This window comes from Mustela nivalis (assembly GCF_964662115.1).
Source record: "Mustela nivalis genome assembly, chromosome: 18".
In the NCBI taxonomy this organism is placed as follows: domain Eukaryota; kingdom Metazoa; phylum Chordata; class Mammalia; order Carnivora; family Mustelidae; genus Mustela; species Mustela nivalis.
In genome coordinates this window covers 6,370,834-6,384,759 of record NC_139037.1, presented here as the reverse complement: position 1 = coordinate 6,384,759, position 13,926 = coordinate 6,370,834, and the positions used below count along the sequence as shown (strand labels likewise).

The following is a 13,926-nucleotide window of genomic DNA, read 5'->3' as shown; positions in this document are numbered from 1 at the left end:
GGCCCGGCACGAGTGGGGGGCTCAGCCCTGCACGTGGCCCCTCCTTGGAGCTGGGTGTGGGGGGTGTTCTCTGTCTGCTTCACCTGGCACAGTGACTACTGGCTTCGTGGGACCCCTGAGCACTGGAAATGTGGTTTGTGCAGTGGAGGAACCACATTTTTTATTTTATCTCATTTATTTCTTAACTGTTAAAATCGGAAGGGTTGCCTGCGCCAGCGGCTACCGTGCTGGGTGCTGCCACCCTGGACAGGTAAGACCCTGGACTGTTGGGCACCTGGCTTGGAGGGGCTCCAGACCACAGCCTCAGTGTCACTGGCTTCCTCCTCCACAGAAGCGCATTCGCATAAGTGACGTCGTGTCTTCTTGGCCCCTGGTGAGGCTTCCTTTCCCTGATGGTCCCAAGCCCAGCGGAAGGCCTTGCTGAGAGATCCCTAGCCATATCCAAAGGCATCGCTGCAGGGAACAGGTCACGGAGACCCTCTGAAATTGAGCAGCAGGCTCTGAGCCCTGGGAGTCAGTGATGGGGAGAGCATGTCCTCACAGAGCCCTCCTGGGAGTCAGGCCAAATCACTACCCCTTACCGCTGTGCCCAGTACTGCCCAAGACAGTCCCTACCCCCCGTGATGGTGGCAGTGGGCTTATCTTGAGGCTGAGACTCCAAAGCTTCTACAGTTCTCTCTTTTCAAATCCTCCCAAAGACACTCTAGTTCTCCCCATTTTATAAGCTAGAAGACTAATGTCCAGAGAGGTTGAGTTGCTCACACAGGTAACACAGCCCAGTGGTCTTGGTGCAGGGTCCTGGGTCTCCTCTTGGTTAATCTTGTGCACAGTGTGGCAAACAGGAAAGTGAGCGGACTTCGCATAGGTACTAACCATCCAGTAACTAACATTCACGGAGAGCTGGCCCTATTTCAAACTTCATACCAGAGGGCCTCGGTTGGGTGCAGTTTCGTCCCCTGTGAGGCATTGGGCGATGTCTGGACACATTTCAGTTGTTTACATATTTTATTTGAATTTGAAGTTTAGCAAAATCATTCAAAGTATGAAAGGGGAAGAAAAATAAGAATCAGACATCATTCGGATCCTTGTACGGGAATGGCAGGGGGAACCGTAAGAACTGTACGGTGAGCCTCAGAAGGCTTGGAGACACATGAACTCGAGGCACCTGCTTTAACGTTAAATAAGCGCGTCAGGGGGCTTCTCGGTCATCACACCCGGCTGAGGCTTGCTGCTGGCATCCATTGGGTTGAGAACAAGGTCACTGCTAAACATCCCGCATGGGACAGGAGCAACGGGCCCCAGATGGTAACAGGGCAAGGCCGGGCACCCTCCCTCCTGCTCCTCCGCAGTCTCTGCTCCGCTTTCCGGGTGGGAACTCGGGTGTTAAGAGAGAGGAAATAACTCGTTCTAGCGGTTAGGCTGTCGTGAGTGCCAGGGCTAGAACCCGCACCCGGGACTCTGCCCCAGGACCTGGGCTTAGAACCCGGATCCTTTCCTTCCCTGTTGCTCCAAGGGGGACGTGGCTGGACGGCAGCAGGTTGTGGAGTCCCTGAGGTCGCACATACTCACACCCGTGTGCGTTTTCCTGGAGATTAGCGTGGAGCTTGTACCAGCCACGAGCCCCCAGCTAGGACTCCTTTCTGGAGGTTCCAGCTCACCTTTGCTTGTTGTCTTTCAGGCGATTGCTCCTTTGCTGGAAAACAACCATCCACCACCAGATCTCTGTGAATTCTTCTGCAAGGTATGACCTGATTGAAATGGGGCTGTGTTTGCAAGAGGCAGGTTTGTGGGCATGCTGGGGGTTGGCTTTGCATAATTTGCCGAAAACCCAGGCTTCCCTGACCTGGGTGAGGGCCCCGGACCGAGCCAGAAGGCAGGTCAGGCAGCCTGCTCTTAGACACACAGCTCTCTCTCTGCCAGGCAGGTGATAAGTGAGGCCCAGGATCCAAACCAGTGGGTCAGGGAGGAACGTCCAGCTTTTCCTTGGAATATCTTTGTAGCTGTCTTGGGAGAAATTTGTAGCAGATTTTCTGGGTTCCTGACGTCAGAGCTGGGTTATTATTAGCCAAGGCTCGTCTGAGCACCGGCTGGCCCACAGTGGGGCACAGCCGTGGGGCTTTTCCTGAATAGGGAAAGCAGGCCAGGGATGCCAGGTTAGCTGGGAGGAGCCGCAGAGCAGGCCATCCGCTCCAGGGGACCCAGAGCCAGGCTTGCAGTGGGATTTACACGGACCGTGCCCAGGGCACATTGGGGACCAGCCCTCCCTCGCTCTGAAAACACACTTCAGCAGCCTGGGGGCTGAGCCAGCATGCAGTCCTGTTTTGTTCTTTGCTGTGTGATTTTTTTTCTTTTTTTTTTTTTCCTTTTTTTTATGTAATGATATGATGTCCTTGGAGAGACGCAGGGCCTAGGTTTGCTGCTACCCCAGCACTCTCTGCTTTCACACCTGCTGACTCACTCCGACTCATGCTCCTTTCCTCGCCGGCTCCTTCCTCGCCGCTGTCCCTGGTGGGCGGTGTGGACTCCATCCGCCAGTGAGCCGAGCATGTGGCCTGGCGAAGCAGGCCCCCGGAGAGCCCTGTGGTTTCTGGAGGAAAGGGGGCTGTGATGCCCTTAGTGCCTCTGCCCCCCACTCAGAGAGATGCTCTCCCTGTGTCTGTCAGGGGTGGGAGCTCTGAGACTCCGGACACAGGGTCGTGTTAGCCCCTTTGGCCCGGTCTCTCCATCAGGACACCATTTCTGGCAACTCACAGAGCAGTGGGCGGGCCCGGCCTGCCAGCGCAGAGCGCACGGGTGCCTTCTCGGTGCGCGCGTCTGGGCACACGGCAGTGTGTGCCTTCCGGGCCAAGCAGGCGAGCACCTGGGCGTCGAGCTGGGCCTGCAGGCGTATGTGCGTGTGAAAGTGTCCGGCTTCCATGCTCAGTGGAGGCCCCCTCCTCCCTGGGGCCTTGGTGAGACTAGACAACTGAAATATGGGCCTTCTTGGCCCCTGGCACCAGGGGGCGCCATTCCCCACACGGAGTGGGGTCATAGGTCCCCCCATATGCTTGGGGTCCTCCTCCCTTACCTGTCCCAGCAGGTCATCTCCTCTCTCAGTAATTTGTCTGATTTAATCCTCATCTGCTCCTTGTCCTCCTCTCAAGCTGTATGGTTTCTCCCAGATTTCATGGTTCTCAAACTCTTGTTCTAAAACAGTGGACCTTTGTTCAAAGTCAGTCATACCGGGGGGTTCCTGGTAGCACGGTTTGAAAACTCATGATGTAGAAGAAATCATTCTTTTTGGCATTTCCTTATAGAAATAGAAGGCTGCCCCGTCCTTTGGAGGGAGGGGTCCGAGCCTAGGGGGTCCGTGAGCCTTCAGGCTGTTTCCCCTCTGGGAGGGTCTGAGTCCCAGCTTCCGTGCCTTACCCTCAGGCGGCCTGTCCAGAGAGGAGAGCTTGAGGGGAACGAAGCCGCCCCCTCTGGGTCCACCTCGGGCCAGCTCACTCCACACGCCTGGCAGCCTTGCCTGCCGGTTCTCCAAACCAGGACACTCAGATCGAGGAAAGTTCTTTGATCTTAGATTTCCCAGGAAAGCCCTGATCCCTGCTCTCCCAAGTCTAGGGTCCTCATGCAGGGGTTAGAAACTCCGCGCCTTCAGGCCCCGGCAGGTTCTAAATGTGTTGGCCTGGTGGGGCCTTATCTGTTCCACCCGAAGGCCTTGGAAAACACAACCTGCTGAGGAAGTGAAGTACGGTGAGGTGCATCTGACGGCCTGTGGGCTGCTGTCGGCCTATCAAAGCAACGGCTGGAAAGCCACAGGACTTCCGAGATTCTGGTGTCCGGACACGGAACTCCTGGCATTCCTGCACTGTTTTCCAGAGACTCCTCGGTTAGACCACGTGCTCTGCATCTCAGTGCTGCAAGGTGTCGGGACCCGTCCCGGTGGGCACCTGCCTGTATCCGCTGATAAACTCTCCCTTTATTCATTTTTTTTTTTTTACAGGTTTGACTTAATCTTTAGAGACTGAATTAGAGAGAGAGGAAGTACTGGAAGAGAGGCAAGGGAGAGACAGAGTCCCCGCTGAGCAGGGAGCCTGATGTGGGACTCGGTCCCAGGGTCCTGGGACCATGACTGAGCCCAGGGCAGATGTTTCACCAACGGAGCCCCCAGGCGTCCCCACAGTCTCAGAGCCACGGGCGAGGCCCGGACTTCCAGGGGCCCGTTCAGCTCTGGCTGAAACCTGCCAGGCTCGGTGCTGACCATGCCCTTCTGTCTCCCCAGCACTGCAGAGAGCGGCCTCGGTCCATGGTGGTCATCGAAGTGTTCACTCCCGTGGTCCAGAGAATCCTCAAGCATAACATGGTGAGTCCCCCTGACGCCCAGGCTGCAAGGCCGGCCTCTCCCTTCTCCCCAGCCTTTCGCCATTCACCAAAACGTGGAGGACGGGGTTGGCTGGCCTGGCCTGACAGCCAGGAACAGGGTTGGGATTCTGTTGAAGCTGGGGTGTTTGTGCAGCCTGTCTTCCTCGGCTCTATGCTCTTCTCTTAAGGCAATGGGAAGAATCTTTTTCACAGTAAAAATAACAAAAGTAGTGTGGCCGGAGGAGAAGAGAGAAGTTTCCCGTGTGTAGAGTCACAAGCACCTGCAGACACTCTGCCCAGAAGGAGGGGGTGGGGCACCTCATGGCTTCAGTGGGGGCCGTCCGTACGGTGTCCTTCCAGAGGCACAGGGCAGAGGGGGCATAGAGTGACCATATGATGGAGAAACCTGACAGTGACAGCCACAGTTAGCGGGTCACGGTTTCACGGTCACCAGCTATGGTGACAAGTCACGTGAGGGCAGGCACCCTGATACGGCACCAGAAGGGCACCGTACCTATGGGCGCTTCTTCTCTCAAACCCATGGGCCCCGTCTAATCCTGAGAGAAACATCAGACCAGTCCCCATTCAGGAGCACTTTGTAAAACACGTGACCAGCACTGCTCAAAATTGTCCAGGCTGTTGAGAACAAGAAAAGCCTAGAAACTGTCACAGCCCAGAGGAGCCGAAGGCGGCAGGATGACTACATGTAGCAGGGTGTCCCGGATGGGGTCCTGGAATAGCAAAAAGTCGTCAGGGGAGACAGAGGCAATCTGAGTATGGACTTGGCGGCCTGCAAGGCCCCTTTGTATTCCCATCAGTTCAGTGAGAGCAGCAAATACTGCTTTCTCCGTGTTACACGTGGGGAAACTGAGGCTTATCAGAGCACACTCACTGGCCCCAGGGGCCACAGCTGGGAATGAGAGTGACTAACATCTACTCTCAGCTACTTATCGAGCACCTTCTTAGAGCCTGACACAGTGTGACACGCAAGAGTGTCCCATGTCATTTAAGTCTCATGAAAGTCCAGGACCACCTTTCCCAGATGAGGTGGTGGGGACCCAGAAAGCCTCCGTAGGCCACTCAGAGAACCGGTGAGCAGCCCCAAGTGCTCATGAGGGGGGCCAAGGAGCAGCTGCCGAAAGCGAGGGCTGGTGTTCCAGTGCTCTCTCCCGAGCCAGCCTCCAGCCTGGACTCGAGTCACATGTGATGGAGAGCCAGCGGTGTCATTGCAGCGCACGTTGGGGCACTGAATCCGAGGTGGGGTAGCTGTGACTACTGCCCCCTGCCCTGTCAGGACTCAGCAGTGGAAACCGCTGTCTCCACGCCAACCCCCAATCCCCGTCTGGTTGGAAGTGTGTGGAGCGTGTGCTGCTCCACCCCATCCCACACTCGTGGCAGACATCATCAGTCGATTGCAGCACTCCTCCGGCCGAGCCCGGAGATAGCCTCAGAGTCCGTCTCAGCCCAGGATTCCCGGCGGCCACTGGTAACTGCCGGTGCAGGCACCGTGCGGATCCCCTCTGCCGTTCCCTCCGCAGAGCGGTCTCACCCCCTAGCTGAATTGCTGCTTACTTCCGACATTCCTCCTTGATCGGAGATAAACGCGTTTCTGATTTCCTGAATGCAGGGGAGACGACTACTCCATCCAGTTCTTTCCTGGGACTAACAAAGACGTTCCCCGCGGTAGTGGTGGAGAGTGTGAATTTGTGCCCTAATTTGGGCTTTTATAGTTTCTGGGGCATTCTCTGGATTCAGGCTTCTGAGAGGAGAAGACTTCCAATTGTTAACTTTAAAATCACAGTGGAGGGGGTAGGAGGTGAAGCTTGTACCCTTTCAGAGTGTGGAACAGAGATTTTAGAGTTCGTTTTGCAAAGGACCTTCCTGTCACAGCTTATCGATGACAGAGCCCCAGCCCCAGGTGTTCTGTCCTGGCCCAGGCCTCCTCGGGCATGCAAGAACATTTTCCCGTAGTTTGTGGTCATCAGGAGGCTGTCTAAGAACGCTTCTTTGGGGGGACATCTGACTTCCGAAGGGAAAAAAGTTAAAATTCAGGCCAGCCTCCCACAGCTAACCAAACAACATCTCTCTTATATTTGGTTAGTTTTATGGGCCTACAGTGTTGACCATGTAATAATTTTCTGGATAAAATTCAGAACAGCAGCCGGGCACATCCCCAGTTTGTAGCATCTGTTGTGGCCTGGCAGGGATCAGGGCGCTCCAGGCAGGAATCCTCGCTTGACGTCTGAAGAACTCCCCAAGTGATCCTGGCGTCCGGGGATGCCGTAAGCCGCTCTTTGCCCTCGGCGTCTAATTACCTACCACGAGCTCTGTCAGAAGAGGGCTGTGGACGGGCGGATGCGTGTGAGGCAGTGACTGGCTTCCCCTACGCCCAGGAAGCCAGATACACTGTTTCGAGCTGGAGTTTTCGGCCGGTGTGGGGGGTCCACTCACTGGTTCGTGGGTGTGCCCAGCCTGCCACGAGCCCCACGACTGTCCTCATCACACAAGCAGCGGCCTCTGTTGACCGCGCATGCAGCATTTCTCACCAAGGACGCACTGGAACATTTGGGAGCCGGAGGAAATCGTAGACTGCAGAGGTGTTCTAAAATGTCAGAGCTTCCCCTGTCCTCAGGGTTCCTCTTTTGCAAATATATTGTGTGTCCCATTTCAGATGAGTACATTGAATCTTAGAGAACAGTCTCAGTGTTACTCATTGGACTGAAATAAAAACTAGATACAAATGGAAGCAGTCCTCTAGAATGTTCTGCTGGAGATTTTAAGCAATTTGTTAAACTGTATTGTCAAGAATGACCAAGAATGACCACGGTCCCTGTACCCACGGGCCACTCAGCAGAGTGTTCTTGTAGCAAGGGAGGCAAGAAGATGTGGCTGCGGTCCCTAGCAGACCACTGGGTGATCTGACCACCCTACTTTCCAAGAGGAGCATTTTTAGCTTTTCCAAAGGTAAAATGTTCCTCACCCATATTGGAAGGCCATCAGACCCATTTATGATGTTCATTTCCAAGAAAATGACCTTGACTCTCCAGAAATCTGTCAGCAAAGATAAGGACAGTTATCTTTAGCAGAGTTGAGTTGAAGCAGTTTTCATGGACTCCTAAACCCTTAGACGTGGAAGGGGGCCGTAGAGATCCGTGGTTAGAGCCCTCACTCCACAACAGAGCCTGTGAGGCCCCGAGAGGGCCACACGGCCTTCCTGTCACCGTTTTCCAGGGCACCAGGTGACTTGAGATGTCTTCCTCAGTTTGGAAGCACAGTCAAGTTTCAGTTTTCTCTTCACACAGAGGCCTTATCTAGCCCAGGGCTCTGTGTGTGTTCATGTGACCGTGTGTGTGTGTGTGTGTGCGTGTGTGTGTGTGTGTGTGTGTGTGTGTGTACACACACGTACGTGGGCGTCCCCTGTGGCTTCTGCTGCCGTCCTCATGGACGAGCATCGTCCCAGTGGGGAGAATGGAAGCAGACGAGGCCCCTCAGTGTCTTGAGGACTGTAATTCAGCCTCTTCACTCCAGGTGAAGAAGCACCAAGCAGCTCTAGAAATTCGCTTCTCGCTGGCAGGAGGGCGTGGGAGGGACGTGTTCTCCTCAGAACTTTCTCGAGGGCCCTCAGAATCAGTTAGATCCGGGAAGATAGTCTCTGCTGTTTTATTTTAAGTTAGAACGCCGATGCGGTTGCTTTTTACTGAATGGGTTCCACTTAGTGGGGGCAAGAAGAACGCAGATGACTTTGGAGATGTGACTCTTCCCTCTGGCGTCTTGCGGGCCACCCTCCTCACCACGCTGACGCGCCCCTCCTGACCGTTAAAACCCGCCCACAGAACGTGAACAGAACTGCCGACCCGGCAGCCCTTGCCCCCACCCGGGAATGTGGGGAAGGACGCAGGGTCCTTTCCTGGCCATCGTTCCTCCTCTCCTGACAAGTCCCTGAGCCAGTGGCCACCAAGGAGATGTGCCTCTCCACTCAGCTGTGCTCTGCCTTCTGCCCGGGTCCTGTGCCGGGTTGGGGAAGCTAAGAAAACAGAAGTGTCCAGGAATGCCACTCACTAGAGCAGGCGGGAGTCCCTCTGTCCTTGCTCAGCGCCCCTTAAGTAGGCGTCAGCTGAAGTGACATGCGGGGGCTCAGGCTGAGCCGGTGGATGGAGACGTCCTTGGCCCTGGGGGCTGGGGCCTTTCCCTAATGTTGAGCAGATTCGCCCTTCCTCCCTCCTGCCTGTGCCCCTTTCACACGGACCCCCGGACACACACCAGCCACACACTCTCCAGGGCACACACCGCCCTTCCCAGGCCATAAGCCTCACACACGCATACATGATGTGTCTCTCACACAACCCTCCTCCCGCAGCCCACGTCTCTCACACATACCCTCCCACACCCTCCCACGCCCCACGTCTCACACACACACCTCCTCCCACATGCCAGATCTCTTACACACACACACCCCCCACACACTGTGTCTCTCACACATAACCTCCCACACCCCGTACCTCTCACAAACACCTCCTCCCACACCCCATCTCACACACACACAACCTCCCACACCCCACATCTCTCTCACATACACACATTCCCTCCCACACCCCATGTCTCTCTCTCTCACACACAAGCACACACACACAACCTCCCACACCCCATATCTCTCACATATACACATCTCCTCCCACGCCCCACGTCTCTCTCTCTTACACACAAGCACACATACACCTCCTCCCACGCCCCACGTCTCTCACACACACTTCCTCCCACGTGCTGGATCTCTTACATACACACACCTCGTTCCACACCCTATGTCTCTCACACATAACCTCCCACACCCCATACCTCTCACAAACACCTCCTCCCACGCCCCATCTCACACACACACAACCTCCCACACCCCACATCTCTCTCTCACATACACATATCTTCTCCCACACCCCATCTCCCTCTCTCTCTCACAAACACACAGACACCTCCTCCCATCTCACATAACTTCCCACACCCCATACCTCTCACACACCTCCTTCCACACCTCACATCTCACACACACACACTACCTCCCACACCCCACTTCTCTCACACAGGCACATCTCCTCCCACAGCCAACGTCTCTCATACATACCACCTCCACACCCCACATTTCTCGTACATATACCCATCTCCTGTCAGACTCCGTGTCTCTCATACACATACACACACCTCCTTGCACACCCTACCTCTCTCACACACATATCTTTCTACACCCCATGTCTCCCTCACACACAAACTCTTATACAACATCTTTTATACATCTACTTCCACACCCCATGTCTCTCTGACACACACACGCTCTCACATAGTCTCACATGTCTTATACACATCTTCTCCCACACCCCATGTCTGTCTGTCTGTCTCTCTCTCTCCGTCTCCTCTCACACGCACACAAACATACCTCCTCCCACACCCCACTTCTCTCACACACACACACGCCATTACCTGTCCAGCCAGCCTTTTTCGAGCTTATCCATCTGTCTTCTCTGCTTTTTTGATTCCATGTGCCATATGAGGGTAGCTTTTTCTACAACCAAAAGGACAAGGTCATCAAATGCTCCTTAAGTATTTTCTGGAACCAGTGGGGTGGCTGGGGTCAGCCTAGAGCACAAGGGAGCCAGCTGAGAAGCCCGTGACTGGGAGCCAGCTTCGCCCTGGGGCCATGTCTGGTTCTTGGACCTCCTTCCTGCCCTCTTGCTCGGGAGAAGGAACGGGCATCTTTTCATTGACAATGGTTGGGGACACTCAGAGTTACACTTGTCCAGGACTACGTTTGGCTCCTCCATACCCCCAAGAAGTCCCAAAGCCCTCTTCCCAAATTGATGGCCCCAGACTGGACATCTGCGCCGGCCGTGCTGAGCGGCCTCAGGTGATAGCTCACAGAAAGCAGGCCTGTGGCATCTCTGGCTTCCCAGGGGTTGTGGGAGACCCAGCTCAACATGCGCAGGCCCCCTCCCCACTGAGCAGTAGGGACGCCCCAGCTGGTCTCTTTGCTGAGCACGCCTTGGCGCATCGGTGCCGTGCCAGTGAGTTCGCTACAAGTGCCGGAACCCGTTCCGGGTCAGGACACATTTGTTGCTCTCCCCGGGCAGCCATCAAAGGGCGTAAGCAGGAGCGTGACGAGGCCAGGTTCTTGAAGGGAAAACGTGTGCCTTCTAGAAAGTGGAGTTGGCTGGTTGTCTCCCCGTTGCCTTCCACACCAGCAGTTGTGAGCAGAGCACGGTCGCACCGCCCCTTTCGGGACCCTGGACTCCCCTGTGGCCTGTCCCAGCTTCTCCTGTCTGTTCTCTCTGCAGGACTTTGGGAAGTGCCCACGACTGAGGCTGTTTACTCAGGAGTACATCCTCGCCTTGAACGAGCTCAACGCGGGGATGGAAGTGGTGAAGAAGTTCATTCAGAGGTGGGTTTCCCAGCTGGACCCCCTCCCCACCTTGCCTGCCAGCCAGCTCTCCTCTCCAGCCCAGAAATACTTGCTCCCTTGATGCCCAGAGAGAGTCCACTTGTATTCAGAGGCCCCGAGCATCTCATCTTCTGGGGAGCTGTCACCTGGGTCCTCCCAACCATACGTAGTCTGAGACACTTACTAGCTGTGTGACGTTGAACTGGTTGCTGTACCTCTCTGGTCCTGTTTACTCCCCTATCCACAGGGCTTGTTGCATAATTAAACAAGAAGATACATGAGGAAGCCCCTAGCACAGTACCTGACACACGACAGGAACTCAGGAAATGGTACCAGTTCTAAATAATAGGGTTATTTCCACGGGTCCCACACCTTACACCCCTTTGGTTTATGAGTGCTGAGCACGTCAGGAGACAAGCCCCCACTGGCCCCGGAGAGGCATCAATAGGGACTAAACAGCCACCTCCCAAACTGGGGAAGAAGAAAGCAGATCTTCTAGTTCTTTCTTACTTCTGCTGTTTTGGAAGAGAGGGCTTGCTTTTTCTTGGATTTTTAAAGCCTCTCCCTGTGCCTCTGTCTCCTTATCTGGAAAATGAGAGCCATCGTACTTCCTTCCTCTGGTTAGTGTGCCGGTGTAGTGAGCTAATGCCCGTCAACGCTAGCAACTGTGTCCGTGGGCTGCACACGTCAGCGACCTCTCGTTTTTGAAGAAAATCAAAATAGCCGGTTTAAGCTGGTTTTGGAGCTTGTGTTTCCCGAATAAACTCACCCGAAACTCACAAAGCATTTCTACATCCAAAGCAAGCATTTCTCCGCAGCCCTGGTGACTTCAGGTTCCCTTTAAAGTACCCAGCTGTGGTTTGTCAAATTTTTTCAGGTTAGGTTTCTCTCATCCTCAACAGCCACAGTGACTTTCCAGGACTTATAGATATCATTCCCAGGCTCCAAACAGCCCGGGAATCACGGTATTGGTCCCATTTTACAGGGGAGAAAACTGAGGCACAGAGCTAGTCATAATAAATAAGAGTAGCTGGCACTAAGGGAGGACTTAGCGAATGTGTCCCAGGTCCTGTGCTGGGCCAAGTGACCATAATCAATTTTCTTTCAAAGCAGGCCACTTTTGAGACTAAAATGTGGTATTAGGAATCACTTTCAGAACCCGCAGGCATAAGTACGACTGTCCCAGGCTATAGGACTACCATATGCTCTTTCCATGAATTAGAAACTGGGTCCTTACCATAACCCACTGAGGGAGGGAGTCACGTTCCCATTTTATAGCTAAGCAAATTGAGCATGGCAAGTTTAAGTAGTTTGCCAAGACCGCTGGTATGGACTTGAACCTGGCACCCTGGATCTACAGCCGCCGGCCTGGAGCTTGGCTCTGTGCTGCCTGCACGTGGCAGAGCCAGGACCTAGATCCCAATGCGGCCAGATCCCTGGCAAAGAACTTGGAGCACCCTCCACCCCTGACCCTGACGACGCCCACCTGCCCTGCTGCCTCCCTGCGTCGGTGCCACTGCTGCTGCGGCCTGCTCACCCCGTCCTCTGCTCTCTTCCAGCATGCACGGCCCCACGGGGCACTGCCCCCACCCCCGGGTCCTGCCCAACCTGGTGGCTGTGTGCCTGGCTGCCATCTACTCCTGCTACGAAGAGTTCATCAACAGGTCAGTCCCCGCGGCACCCAGGAGAGCCTGTGTGGGGGCCCGCCACCACCTCTGGATGGGGCCAGTGGGGGACAGTGAAGGGCCAGGTCCCCGCGGAGGGCGGCTCATGCCTCGACCAGGCCAGGGAGGTGGAGTGGCAGCTGCTGGGACGGCCTCAAGTATGTTGGCCAATCCCATGAGCTCCCCAGTTGCCAGCCTTAACGTGGGGATGTCACTGGAAGAGCCAACACTGGGAATCTGCACTGGCAGCCGCGAGGCTGTCGCGTCCCCCTGGCTTTAGCAGCAAGTGTTTGATTCTGAAGGTTTCTCTTCACCTGGCATGTGCCACACGTGGGGCTTGTGTGAGAGAGAGGACGAGTGCAGGGGTGCGTGGGGGCTGTGAGCGTGTGCGTGTGTGTGCACGAGGACTAGCAGGAGGTTTTCTCCTTGTCTCCTTTGGCAGAATTTCCTTTTGCCCATGGTGCATGTGGATTTCTTGAGCGCCTGTGCATGTCGGGCACGGTTTCGGGTGCTCCTGGGGGAGCTGGTCTCCAATATGCAGGATCAAGGCGAATGGGCAAAGGCTGAGATAACAAAATGGAGCCATATGCTAGAGCCTGGCCAGAACGGGGCATGCAGGCTGCTGCCTTGGGTCCTCCAGGGTCTGGGCGCAAGCAGCTTATTAAGCACATAACCCAAGGAAGCTCTGGGAGGGGACCCGAAAAGAGTGGACAGCCAGTAGAGTCTGATGACCACTGCAGGCACCTGCACATTCCCCACTGGGACCTCCCAGGAGACTGTGGAACATGTCTGAGTCATTCCCCTGAGGGATGGTGGCACTGCGGTATAGTTACTTACCAGCTTCCATTCTTTCCTGAGGTTCACTCCTGGGATGCAGGGTGACGCAGTTGCCACTAGTTTGCGTAAAACTTTATACAGTGACCTCTGGGGTCATTAGAGAGGATATGATGTGCAAGATCAGGGAGCATCTGCTGAAGCTCCCTGTGTGGTTGTTCAGGTGGTACACTGCACCACTCCCAGGGGAGCAAAATGTGTGTAGCTAGAGCTGGGGGCATAGCAGGAGTGTATTTCAGTCCTTAGAGAGAAGGCAGTGGAACATTCTGACACACAGAAAATCATACAAATGAAGCTTCTAAACCAAATACACTGTACTTTGAGGTCTTGCGGAAGGTGCCACAAACTTTTATTAAGGGCGTATTTTCTCACGACAGGACTTGAGAAGGGAGGATTACTCTTTTCAATGTCCTTAGCCCTAGATCCTGATACTCAGCAGGGACCTGTCCACTTCTGAGTCATTTCCCCGTTGAGTAGGTGATAGAACCCCTGGGGCCTCAACATGAAGACGTCATGCAGGCCACTCGCGCACACTTGTTCTGTGCCCTACAGCATGTTGTATTAGAGCAAAAGAAACAAAAAAAGAAGGAGCAGAAGGTCAAAGGATAGCACTTGGCTCGTACGACCATCCCAGCATCCCTGTGGGCAGGGACGGTCCCTCGC

General features: G+C 54.9%; 1 protein-coding gene across 1 annotated transcript in view; it reads left to right on the top strand.

Annotated features, from left to right (window-relative positions):
* The window catches only part of CMIP (c-Maf inducing protein), a 224,224-nt gene that overhangs the window by 180,410 nt on the left and 29,888 nt on the right, over positions 1–13,926 (top strand). The window contains exons 6-9 of the mRNA XM_082712026.1: positions 1,679–1,741; positions 4,265–4,345; positions 10,662–10,765; positions 12,325–12,429. Of these exons, the coding sequence (XP_082568152.1) occupies positions 1,679–1,741; positions 4,265–4,345; positions 10,662–10,765; positions 12,325–12,429 (353 nt within the window). The remainder of the gene's footprint in view (positions 1–1,678; positions 1,742–4,264; positions 4,346–10,661; positions 10,766–12,324; positions 12,430–13,926) is intronic.